General features: G+C 40.9%; 1 protein-coding gene across 2 annotated transcripts in view; it reads left to right on the top strand.

Moving 5' to 3' along the window:
- kif5ab (kinesin family member 5A, b) overlaps positions 1–11,747 on the top strand; it is a 53,466-nt gene extending 41,719 nt beyond the window's left edge. The window contains exons 19-28 of one of the 2 annotated variants that reach the window (XM_070901901.1): positions 749–858; positions 2,319–2,420; positions 2,948–3,008; positions 3,130–3,201; positions 3,384–3,488; positions 5,643–5,859; positions 7,922–8,183; positions 8,817–8,881; positions 11,171–11,198; positions 11,648–11,747. In XM_070901901.1, the coding sequence (XP_070758002.1) occupies positions 749–858; positions 2,319–2,420; positions 2,948–3,008; positions 3,130–3,201; positions 3,384–3,488; positions 5,643–5,859; positions 7,922–8,183; positions 8,817–8,881; positions 11,171–11,198; positions 11,648–11,747 (1,122 nt within the window). Of the gene's footprint in view, positions 1–738; positions 859–2,318; positions 2,421–2,947; positions 3,009–3,129; positions 3,202–3,383; positions 3,489–5,642; positions 5,860–7,921; positions 8,184–8,816; positions 8,882–11,170; positions 11,199–11,647 lie in introns of both variants that reach the window. The other variant, XM_070901900.1, reaches the window with a different exon arrangement.
- The last annotated feature ends 1,210 nt before the right edge of the window (positions 11,748–12,957 follow it).

Below are 12,957 nucleotides of genomic sequence, written 5' to 3'. Positions count from 1 at the left end.
ACGATGGAAACAGGAAATGTTTGGCTTTTTTCCTTGACAAATGACTTAATCAACAAATCGTTTCAGCACTAACTGCCCTAATTTGTTTTTGGGCCTTAGTTACCTCCAAGTTCCCATCACATAAAGTGCACTACTGTATACTGGAATATTACCATGTGAACATAATATAATCTATATATATTTTTCCAGCTGATATTGTATTTGTATTAGTGGTGCAAATTCCCAAACAAATTTGCCAAAATTCCTCAAAAGCACCTGACACACAGTGAACTTAGTGTGTTTGAGGCCCCTGTAGGTTTGTTGTAGTTGCCCGCTTTGCCTAGCTGGTCATCTGGCCTTAAAGTAAACATGCAGTTTTCAGCTTGGAAACACTCGTGTACAGCTGGAAATATTTGTTGTTTTTGATTATCTGCCTGTATTTGTGCACATGTTCATAAGTGTGTTTTTGCATGTCAGTGTGTGTGTGTGTGTGTGTGTGTGTGTGTGTGTGAGACACACTCCAGTTTCATTAACCATGCCTCACTTTGTAGTCAGTGGCAGTACATGACACTATCTGCTGTGTGTGTCTTTGTGTGTTCAATGCCCATGTGGCCCCCTATGTCCACATGTGCACTGGTGTGTGTAATTATATCCTCTCTTGTTATTTAGTCATTTTGTTTTCCTTTTGTTCCCACCTCTTGGTCCCGTTTCTCTCTCTCTCTCATTATATATGTATGTCTCTCACCCCCTCTTGTTGCCCATACCTCAGAGGGCTCTGGAGCAGCAGATGGAGTCACACCGTGAGGCGCACAGCAAACAGCTTGGCCGTCTGCGAGACGAGATCAATGAGAAGCAGAAGATCATCGACGACTTAACTGAGTCAGTGCTTCATTGTCATTCTTCACCTTCTCTGATAAACTAAATCAGGCTTTCTAAATTAAGAGTCCACTTCAATTATTGTACAGGAGTAGTTAGTAGTAGTTAGTAGTAGATATATCAATGCACCAAAGTATAAAACGTTATACAAATGTCATGGAAAAGGCATATTTACTTCTATCTTTGAGACTGGCGGCACTATACGATTCAGGTCATACATGGTTCCATAAGCAGACAGCTTAACCACTCTGTCAGCTGTCTGTGGGCTCAAATCTGAAATTCAATTCTACCATCATAAGCGGTGGGAAATGCTAAAATTGGGGATACATGGTCTCAGTAGTTGAGTTCTCAAAAAAGTCTAAGCCCCGCTCCTGCTGCAAGAGGGGCTGAAATCAATATGTGTGGGTGGTTGACATGGTGCGGAAACTGCAGCGTGGGAGGACTTTAGAGTCAAGCTGCTGCTGAACCACAATGTGAGGAGCCACTGGGCTGGTGTGGGCTCCTTGAAAAGATGCCGAATCAGGTGCCTCGTTTTGAAGATGTTCTGTACCAGGCATAACCGTCTGGGGGGAGACTGCAAGGCAGACCCTCTTGAGGGACTAAAGTACATTTGCCAGCTGGTCTGGGAGTGTCTGGTGACACCACAGGAGCAGCTGCAGAGAATTTCTGAATTAAAAGACGTTTGGGGCTCCTCTGCTTGTCCTGCTGGCATAGCCTGATTTAGATAAGCAGCGTGAAAATAGATGGATGGATGGATGGATGGATGGATGGATGGATGGATGTCGGTAAGGTAGAAAGCATCTGATAGACATAATAAATGTTCAAAGATCAGAGAAGGAGAGCAAAATCAAAAATAGTTTGAAAAATATATTGAGGGTACATGTGTGGAGGCACTTCCATGCTTCTGTAGTCAGATAAAATGCCAGTCTTGCTCTGATGTGACTTTAAATAAAATCCAAACCCAACGGTGCCTCTTCATCAGTTTTGCTCCCGCTGCTTTGAAAGTCTGTGCACTCCACTGAGCTGGAGCTTTACCCCTCAGACTCAGGAAAGACAATTTATTTTTCTCATGTGACAGTGTGTGTGTGTGTGTGTGGGGTGAGGGTGGGGGCGGTTGTCAGGCTTCTCTAAGGCCACAAAACAAGCAAACATCTAAGCTAATAAACAGCATTTCTTCAATAAACCTCTCCTTTAATATTTCTTGTAAAATGGCTAAAGACATAGTAGACAAATTCTCAATATGAGAAGTTAAATTAAGTAGAGAAAAGTTTAAGGTCATGAGAATTCATTCCATTCTGTGGAGCAGACCTCCATTTTCAGATTGTATTACAGATTCACATGTTGGTATTTCACCAACACGCTAAATCCCTCGACTTAGAGAGAGAAACAAAGTATCTATTTCCATTAAAATGTTTTGATCCCGTGCATTGAATCCCTGAGTGAGCTATTGTTTACCTTTTCAGTTGTAACCAGAGGCAGCAGCTGGAGTTGGAGCAACTGCACGGTGACTTTGAGCATCTCCGGAGCCAAGAGCATCACAAGAGTCGGCAGCTGGAGGAACTGACGTGAGTCTCTGCTTTACTGTCCTGGCCAGCCTTCAAACACTTCACCATATGGAGGCCTGGGGGCGTGCTGCCTCTTTTGATTCACGTCTTCCATTTCTCTCTGTCATTTGTCTTCCTTTTGTCCATTTATTTTCCTCTCGCTCTGCAGCTCTGACTGTCACCCTATTTACAGTGTGTGTCTCTCTGTGTGGAGTAATACAGGCATTCAGTTTGTGGCTAAAATTATCTGCAGGCTAACAATTTCAGCCCTCTCTTTGCATCTTTCTCTGTTGGTCTTTTTCTTTCTATGTAACTCTCTTTGCATCTCCATTATGGAGTTTTGGTATAAGTTAGCAGCTGGTTGCTAATAGGCCTCTTTTGCAACTGACCTTTGCAGGATATTGCATCAGAAGGCAGATGGGTAACAGCCCACAAGTGGGGCAGCCAGCCCATGCAGCGTTTGTTCTTTATTCATGAATTATTCCTGCAAGAATGTGGTACTCATTTGGGGTAAAGAGAATTTGATTTATCTATCTGTCTATATATAGATTTCTCCATGAGCGACATGAGCAGTCAAAACAGGACCTCAAAGGGCTGGAGGAGACTGTTGTAAGTAATTATTTACTGTCTCGATTCATTTGGCTCCTTCAAAGGCCACTGATCCACTAAATGCTCTCTAACTGTTTTAACTGCACTGTTTCCTTTCTCTGTCTCTCACTTCATGCTGAAGGCTCGCGAGCTCCATACCCTGCACAACCTCCGCAAGCTTTTTGTTCAAGACCTCACGACTCGAGTTAGAAAAGTAAGGCAGACACAGCTTGACTACAAAACACACTTTAAAGCTTTAATTCCCCACATATAAGCACTGTAGCTAGAGTACATGTGGCTTAACCTAGACTGTATGCAAATGTCTTTTTGGAACTATTATTTTACTAGTATTTGCGATGGCAGTTTATATTTTTTCTGTACTGTTTCTGTCGACAGAGTGCAGGGATGGAGCCTGATGATAGTGGGGGATATATCACCCAGAAACAGAAGATTTCCTTTCTTGAAAACAACCTGGACCAGCTTACAAAAGTTCACAAACAGGTAACAACAGCAGCTGAAAAATTATAAACCATGGTGAAGGAGACAGAAAATAACATTTTAACTGTCCACTGTTTCTTTATACATTACCATCCGGTTTTCCGTCGGTGTGGAAGCCTGATTCTCTTCGTGCGGTGGCACAGCAGTAAGGCAGAAATGTCTTAGCTGGATAGAATATGGAAGGAGGACAAAAAGAGCGAGCCAAATTAAAATACAGAGCAGTGTGCGCCGTTTGTCATTGCTCTCCTATGGGCAAAAGTAACGCTAGCACCATCAATCATATCACTACTGCAACTTCACATGAAAGTCTCCTTGAAAACAGAGCAGCAGGAGGTGTTAAACCACGCTGCCTTCAGGGAAAGGAAGCCAAACAGCATAAAACAGTTACTCTGATTTGATAAACACAGATGAATTCAACATACAGGTGCACGTAAACACGCTCAGTCTTTCTCCTGTCGCTAGCTGTCACACACAGCAACACAACCTTGCGCTCAAAAAGACACACATTTCACATCTTTCTTTAATATTCCCAAATGGACTACAGCGGTGGACTAAGTGTTGATGTGCTAAACGTTCTGCAGCCTGGCACATAAAACTCTGGCAGATTGGCAAGAGCTGCACTGCAGCAGTTTGTCAGGCAGAAAACCAATCCTAAAGTGGCTGCTGGGAGACTCCATCCCATCCACCACCTGCTGATACGGTGGGAATGGAAGATGAAAGTCATGGTCATAAATCAGAAAACTCCCAGTGTAAAGTGAATAAGGCTCCCAAAGACAGGCAGTGGACAGTGCACTGAGGCTATGTATGAGTGTCTCTGCCCCTGCACAGATATAGTTATGTCTGCCTGTCGATACATCTATCTGCACACACTCACAACTGTCATGATTTCTCCTATAACATCACTGTGGGAATCCTGTCTCCACGTTTTTGTTTTTTTCCTTTAAAATCACTCTCCTCCAAACAATAAACTCGTACCGCCAAACCTCCAGTGGTTCTACTGAGTTCTTGAATCCTTTGCCTGTTAGATAAACCCTCAGGTCTTGCACTCAGTGTCTCTGCAGGGTGTGGATTAGTTTGCACGATCACGTAGCAGCAGACTCTCTGTGTTTAAGTCATTGGATTTACACGTTTACCTTCCCCACTTACAAGACACATGCTGTGTGCAGCAATTTAAAATCAATAAATCTTCATGAGTGTAACCATAGACAAACAAGACCGTTATATAGAAGCAACCACGTCGTGTTTTACATTATGAGCCACAGGATGGTTTTTTTGACAGCTTTTTACAGTAATAGTCATTAACACTAATTGTACTTGAGGCATACTTTTTACTCCCTTGTGGAGATCTGACTATTATGTGACTAAAAGAACTCAAACTTTGTAGGAGGTATTTTATTGGTCAAAACGTAATTGAAGAAACATGCATTAAAAGAAGAGAATCAAATACATTTGAAACATCAACCACTTAGTCTTCATCCTTGAAGTCCTTTCTCTTGTAAAACCGAAAAATATTGTTTGAAAACACTTCTCTAAACGCTTGTTTAAGTTTGAGTGTGGCTCATTGTTGCCACTACAACTGCGGTTCTCGCCGATGAAATGCAGTAGCTACTGTGACAAGTCATTATGTTTGTTTATGTTCAGTCCTGTTAGTGAAGGAAACAGTATTTGGATGAGAGTTACCTGCACTAACTGATGTAGCAAGCTATTGCTGTGTGTTTACTGTATTTTTCAGGTGAGCTAACTTAGCCTTCATGTTTCCTCAAAATAAAAGGCAGTATAAGCTGTCTTTTCCTCAGACCATTTTCCCAAGGTCAATCTTGACACTCCTCTGTTCCACTCCGCCGCACCTATTCAGCTTTAAAAGACAAAAATGTTCCAGTTCAAACCAAAGGGGGTTATATGGTCACTTTGCTGCATTCATAGTTGTATACTGTACTCATTGTTGTTGTACTCTTCTTGGCCCAAAAGCAAGATCCAGGAGAACAGAAGGATGCTTTTCCAGTGGAAGTGGTCAAACAAATAAAATTAGAAAAAAAGAAAAATCACATTCTTATTCTTGCTCGTCAACATCTTTTTTCATATAAGAGGATATGCTGACATTGACTTTGACATGTGTTATTGTGTGTGTGTGTGTGTGTGTGTGTGTGTGTGTGACAGCTGGTGCGTGACAATGCAGATCTTCGCTGTGAGCTTCCAAAACTGGAGAAACGTCTTCGGTCTACAGCTGAGCGAGTCAAGGCGCTGGAGGGTGCGCTGAAGGAGGCGAAGGAAGGAGCCATGAAGGACCGCCACCGCTACCAGCAGGAGGTGGAGCGGATCAAAGATGTGATGAGGGCTCGCAATCCCTTCCGGAGGCCCCACGCTGCGCAGATAGGTAGCACCTCGATCACAGATTAAGCTATTTCATCTGATCTACATTACATGGCTGCATGTGTCATTTCAGTAAAAGCTATGAAATTGGATAAAATGATGATAACAAACCAAACAAAACAAAAGTATCTCCTCATCTGTAGGTAAGCAGTGATCCATTGCATCCAATCATTAAAATCTGATCTGTGGGTATTAACATGCAATACTCCAGTGTGAGTGCTACGCTCCTGTTTAGGACATTAATTGCTTTCTCATAGTTCTCGCAATTCAGTCCACGATCAAATCACACACACACACAAGTGTTTTTATGTCTACATGCCTTTGTATTTTATTTGATATAGACTCATATTGCAGGTTTTTTTCAATTGTTTTCAAATGTATGAGTATTTCTCGAAACAATAAGTACAATCGCCACAGTAATTTATGCTGTCAATTCATCAACCAGTGCATCTTAATTTCCCTTCCTCCCTGCCTAAACAAAGGCAGTACATATCTAAGGAAATGTGTTATATGACTGATTCCATTAAATTTCTGTTATTTCACTTCATGCAGATTTAACTTTACATGGTTTACTCAATGGTAATGCCTAATTTCCTCTGCAGCCAACTGAATGATATCCATCATCAAAACTCATGCCATACACCCCCAGTTTTAACAAAGCATATTTCTTATATATATAATCTTATAGCAACACTAATGTTAAAGGAAAAAAGTAGAATAAAGACAAATGTCTCAATATACTGTTCATGTAAATTCAATAGGAACTATTGCAGAAATCAAACATTGTAAAATGTAAATCCTCTCCATCACTGAACAGCTCAGGTTGCACATGTAAACACTCTTGTTTATCTGGCATCACCATTTCATCTGCTTCTCATCTGGTATTTGCCCTGGCAGTGCACCGTGAGAAAAATCTTTTGGCACTGTGCAACCATCCGTTTCATGTCTCTGCTGTGTGATTCGCTCACAGGCAACATCCATGGTTGGATTTGCTTCCCTTATGCTCCATCATCTGTCAGCTCCTTCCTTCCCCTTACCAGAACACCACATTTTTCTACATCTCCTCCTCATGCATGAGCAAGCAGCTAGATGAGTTTTCAGCATCAAGCTTGTTCCATATTCAGGTACTGAAAGTACCAGAGACTCAGGTTCACCTCAGTGCAACCCACAGATATATGTTTGAGAACTGTTAGAAACTAAAGTCAACAACATGTGTTAGTAGCCTAAAATGCGAAAACGTATGAAACATTTATACTAGTTGTGATGGTTGTCTGGAATATTTTGCATGTAAGGATTTACACAATGAGTGTGCTCCTCTGAGAGAAATATACTTTATTAGAAAAGCAGTGCAATCCATTTTCATCATCAGGACTTATTTTCCTCACTGTGTCAAATGAAGATAACTGCACTTTGAATTCTGTGTGAAATAAATGAGAGACGCGTATGCTGCTGTGAGAAAATGAGCTATTGATTTGAGAGTATTTTTAGAATAATGACTTTCAATTGAGGATTATACCAAAGCAACTGAAAAATAACTGTGATATTGTGGAGTATATTAAAGTCCAACTGAAATCACATTTAGTCATTCCTTTTTGTAGTGAAAGGTAATGCCAACATGTTTTTTGAAATGTAAATAGTTTTTTATCATTAAAAGGAAGGAAGAAAAAAAGGTAATTAGGGAAACATTAGAAGTGCTCTTTCCTTTCCTTTTGGCAGGCTGGTGTTTATGTGTGTTTATGTTTGATTGACAAGCAGGTGCTACGCCTTAGTGAGCGAGAGGCAAAGTAAACAAGTAGCCCGTCAAGTCTGCTCTGCCTATGAAAGCACGCTGACGTTATTGCTTTATGCAAGATTTGATTGGCAGGACAAGTAATTTACAGAGCAGAAGTATGCTGTAGCAGACAAAAAAAACTTTAATATATATTCAGTATTCCAGTCACATTAAAAATGTTAGTTTGTGCTACAGACGACAGTGTAGAACTGTCCCTTGAGGGCAAAATAAATATAATGTTTTGCCTTTCTGGATGAATGGATCAATAGATCAATTTCTGTTTTATCTCCAACAGCCAAGCCTGTGCGTCCTGGCCACTACCCAGCATGCTCTCCCACCAACCCCTTCTTCATCCGAGGCTACAGCGATGGCCCCATTCCCCTCTGCAAAGCTGGTTTCCACAACAGCAACAACCAAGAGGCAGCTTCTCCTGCTGCTCCTGCAACACCAGAGAGCGAGCCCAGGTTTCCCGAGACCAACGCCAACCAGAACAGCCCCGCCAAACACCCCGACTCCCAAAACAGCGACTCACGCGACAACGACGCTCAGGACAATATGTGAGTAAACCCAGTTGCACATCATGGAGTAGTATACTGCAAGTGATAATGACTCCACATCTTTGTACAGAATAATTTGGACTACTCTTACCTCAAAGTCAACTTACTAGCTGTTTGACGGTGCTTTCAACCACATCTCCCTTTCTTGATCTTGGAAAGAGTAGTTTGACAAAATAGTCTCGCCCCAAGGTCCACTTACTAACTTTTTCCAGAGCTTCAAACCGTAGATAAGTTGTCATGACAACGATCCGCTGATAAAGACTGTGTCAAACTACTGTTTCCAAGGTCAATAATGACTTTTCATGCTCAGAGCAAAGTTAATGTAAATGTCTTTACTACAATCTGTGTTCTGAGTTAGCGTGTAGAATTATAGTGCTTTTAAAAATCTTGAACAGTCAAGTGTTTTACGGTTTAGTGTGTTTGTAGATGTTTTCGTACAACACAAGCCTTTTGTTTTAATCTATTTTGACACTGATTTATTACTTTGTGGCTGAGTGAGCCCTTGGGTACAATTATATTTCAAAGTTTTTTAATTACTTTTCTCAACTCAAAGACCATATTGGTCTAAAGATCAAAGATGAAGATTTGAAACCCAGTTACCTTTACACAAACGTCTCTTTCTCCTGTTTGAAGGCGTCCAGCTGAACCGGCGAGCCAAGCAGACAAGAACACCGCAGAGATGCTTGATTCAGAAAACGGTGAGCCCCGTTCAGATGAAGCCTGTTAGAATAATGAGAAATGTTACGATCAAGATCAGCGGGGGTAAACTCGCTTCTGATTATGACTGTTTTTTAGTGGTTGCCATTATGCCATCATACCAGCCATTATGGATGAATGTTGTTGTATTTCCTCCTACAGAGTGGTGGCTGTTAAACCAGTATAGAGTGATTGTCCTGCTGCTATGATAACAATTCTGCCTGCTGTTTCTTTTTGTTTTTTTCTTCTTGCTTTCATCTTCTTGTAATTGGCTGGTAGTCCACAGTCTTAACTGTAATTCTGAGCCATTGCTGAGTGAGGAGGAGGCTTTCAGTATAGGATAAAGTGTCTGTATAGTTATGCTTTATACTGCCTGTCGTTTTTTTTTAAATTCACTATGGGAATTCTCTTAGTTATTATGGGATACTGCTGCTGCTACTTGAGGCTTTTGTGCATCTTCATGGTCGTGAGTGAGTGAGTGATTGAGTGTGTGTGTGTGTGTGTGTGTGTGTGTGTCTGCTCCCATCAGCAACAGCCTCTGGAGGAGATAGATTAGGCTTGCAGTGTCATTACTCAGCCAGACAGGTAGCCAGCCAAACAGGCTGAGAGCCCACCTCAGCCTCTGACCCAGTGATGACAGTTGTAGAGTTGTGTAACGACACCACACCTCTTCGATTCTCCGGGAATATCAATAAAAGTCAGAAACAGGGTTAGAGCCAATATATAAATCTGCTGCGACAGTAGCTGTCTTTTATTAAACAACAGATATCAGTGAACCCTTAAAGAATTTAATGTGGCTGGATTTAGATTTAGCTTCCCAAAAACATCAATATTTGTCTCTTTTTTTGGCAGCAAAATACTCACACTCAATGCTGGCAGCTGTTCAGATGCCATGAGTCATCTTAAGAGATTTGTAAATATTAGTAATGTTAATGATATGATTAGTTTGCAACTTTTTTTTAGATTGATTTTATTCAGTTGGATTTGATTTCAGTATTTTATTCAATACTTTTCCCAAAAACGGACATACAGCGTTTTGGAATGAAAGTGCTTATACACCATAATGTGTTCTGAAGTCAAATTTGGAGGGAAATTTCCTTCTGGTCCGTCATTAGTAAGTTTCACTCTGGAATATAATTCTACTCAGTGTCATGTCAGTGTCATGAATTTCAATAGGAGCTTATGGCAAAGTGTGAAACGCAAAGCCAAAGAGCTCTGCTCGGCCTGCACCCCAAGTGTCTTACTTTTTTTGGTAGTTTCAGTCGGTTGAGGTGTAGCCTTGACAGTTCCTGTTAGGATAAGATTTGTATTATCTGTCACAGCTTCTAGTTTTTTTTTAAAGAGATTAAACTGAACAGCCTCATAATCCAGTCAAGCACAAGGTCCCGGGATAATAGCCGACTCCTCAAATTGATGCAAAGAGCACACAAATTAAGTGAACTGTCTCCCATGAATAACAATGAATACATTCACAGACTTTCCAATTGCAGGAGAAACAGCTGAAACGTCTTGATACATCTGGGTGTCAATATGTTGTGTCACATAAAAAGCCAAGTGAATATTTTGTGAGATTAATCCAGGGTCAGGGTAGGTCAGGGAAAACAAAGGCATCTAAGTATTGTAGTAGGAGGACTTTTGTCATAGCACATCGGGCTCTACCGAATGTAACTATGATCCAGGAAGTACAAACAGAGCCATCATAAAGTGCTGTTCTGCAGCAGTATTGGTCCACCTGTAAGGGTAGTTGATGTTGTTATTATTAGCTATACTAGTAGCACTGTAATAGTGACTGTCCTCATCAGAAAAATGACAGAATTGGTCGTTTGTTTAAACAGTGTAAAATGATTCATATTTACATTTTCCTGACAGGGAACCTCTTGCAGTTGGGTAAATAAAACCCTCTCCAGATAGGTTTATGTTTAGTAGCATATATGTTTATACCACTGCAGAAACTCCTCAGGAGGAGGTGGATGGTTTCAATGGATACAAAAGACTCCAACCAACAGTCAACGTTGGTTTCTTTTAACCTTGACCATCTTTTTCTAACCTTAACAAATTGATTTTACATAACAAACAACCTATTCAGTCATTCATGTATAAGGACTTGTTGTCTGAGAACCAACACGTCGTGCAGCTGCTTGTTCCAAAGTCATCAGTCTCCAATGGGTTTGGGCTGTTTCAGTTAAACCCATGTATGTCTGTGACAAACCCACTTCTTCCCTAATTTACACCCCACCAACCCTCTCACTGTGCACCTGCCTGCCTCCTTATGCACCTCTCTCTGTCCGCAGGAAACACCACAGATATCAATGACAACAGGTAAGACTGGTACACCCTCTCTGATTACTGCAAAACACCTGCTGCTTTTTGTTGTTGTCTTGCTGCAGGCTGCCATGTTGTCGAGTGGAAACCTCTAAAATGTAACTTTAGGATTTTGTAGAAACGGATTCAATGTAGGGTTTATTTTGGACCTTCTATGATGGGCTAACAACAGTTTGGCTTCAACTGAAGGTCCTGAAATGTTTATTCTTAAGAGGACATAATCAGCTGTCAGGACATGTTGAAGTACAGCACCTCCCCATTTAACGTGCATGCACTGATCCCCCCAGTGTTTTAAGACCAATTACCGTAATATCACTGATTTGCTTCCCTCACTGCTGTGTCTCTCTGCTCCATCGCTGCCCCTTGTTGCTGCTGCTGCTGCTGCTGCTGGTGATGAATCTGGTGACGGTGCTGCGGCCGACCTGTGATTCTGGTGTGTTGGGTAGCATGTGTCTGAATGTGACTTCTGTGTCCAGAACTGACGTCTGTGACAATCAGGACCCATCCAAACTCTACAGCCAGCAGCCGGAGGCTTCCGCCAGCTAATAGTCCTGAGCAGGTAAGAACGCAGAAAAATGGAAACTCTTGGGTCAAAAATGAGTCATTAAACTTACAAATCTCACAAGTAACCAAACAACCAATTAACAATCACAGCCTTACTGCATCCCATCTGTGATGGTTTTGACATAGCATCTGAAAAATTATCTGATCTATTCTATAAATATTATAAACTACAGAAAACATAAAGAATAGATGGAGTCTCAAAGGAGCCTTAAAGCTTCATGAGTAGCTTTTTTCCATCAGTTGCTGTTTGTTATTTTCTTTTTGTACTAAATGTATGGACTTAAATTCATGAATAACCAAATGTTATAACATCCTGAAAGCTTCTGAATAGTTGGATTAAACATTGTGACTTTGATTAAAATGCACTTCATACGAGAGAGACGTTATTTTCTAATCTGTACTTTTGCTTTCAGTAATTTTTTCAGCAATCAGTTTATCTATGCTATATTAAGATACTATTAAAAAGGATGTATTGGGTAAGGAGCAGACCCTGTCTTATGACTTTAGAGATCTCAGGTGCTGTGTGGAGTTCACAGCAGAAACCCTGCCAGCTGCCACGGTGAAGGGACAGATTTTCATTTTTTTTCTGGGGTCTCCCACACTGAAAATACCTACAGTCACTGACTGCACATTGAGACACTTTACACAAAAATACCCAACAGACCAGCTCTCTTATTTATTTATTTATTTATTTTTACTTCATAAATCCCTGCCGAGGGTTTAAGATTATACAATATTATAAAAAATATAGCTCTTGGAAAGACCCATATGAGAAAGGGGAATTAAATGATCCCTGGCTCTGGGTTTTTAGAGTGAATTGACCTCTTTTACAGAACTAGTGCTATAATTAAATTCAAATAATTTTCTACTTCAGGTAAAACTAGTAATGTGTAATGTGCTGACACCCTATATAACACTCAACCTGCAGACTGGGGACTGCTTTATGAAGTGCTATACGATGAAATATAAAAGTTGTTCTAACGTTTCAAGCTCTATAAGTTGGCATGAAGTTTTCTGCAGAGTAAATATAAGTTTTGCGCAGTGCTGGTGAATTTTACATTGTATGAAGTCTAAATTTGGCCCCAGAGTTCTCCATGCAGTTTCCAAACACAACTAACTCTCAGTGAAGACACCAGAAATAAAATGACTCGAGACGTGTTCCTTCTGGCAATGTTAGCATGACTCACTGGCT

Source organism: Enoplosus armatus, chromosome 3 (assembly GCF_043641665.1).
Source record: "Enoplosus armatus isolate fEnoArm2 chromosome 3, fEnoArm2.hap1, whole genome shotgun sequence".
In the NCBI taxonomy this organism is placed as follows: Eukaryota; Metazoa; Chordata; class Actinopteri; order Centrarchiformes; family Enoplosidae; genus Enoplosus; species Enoplosus armatus.
Note: the sequence above shows the minus strand (reverse complement) of the source record. Positions and strands in the feature narration are given on the sequence as shown.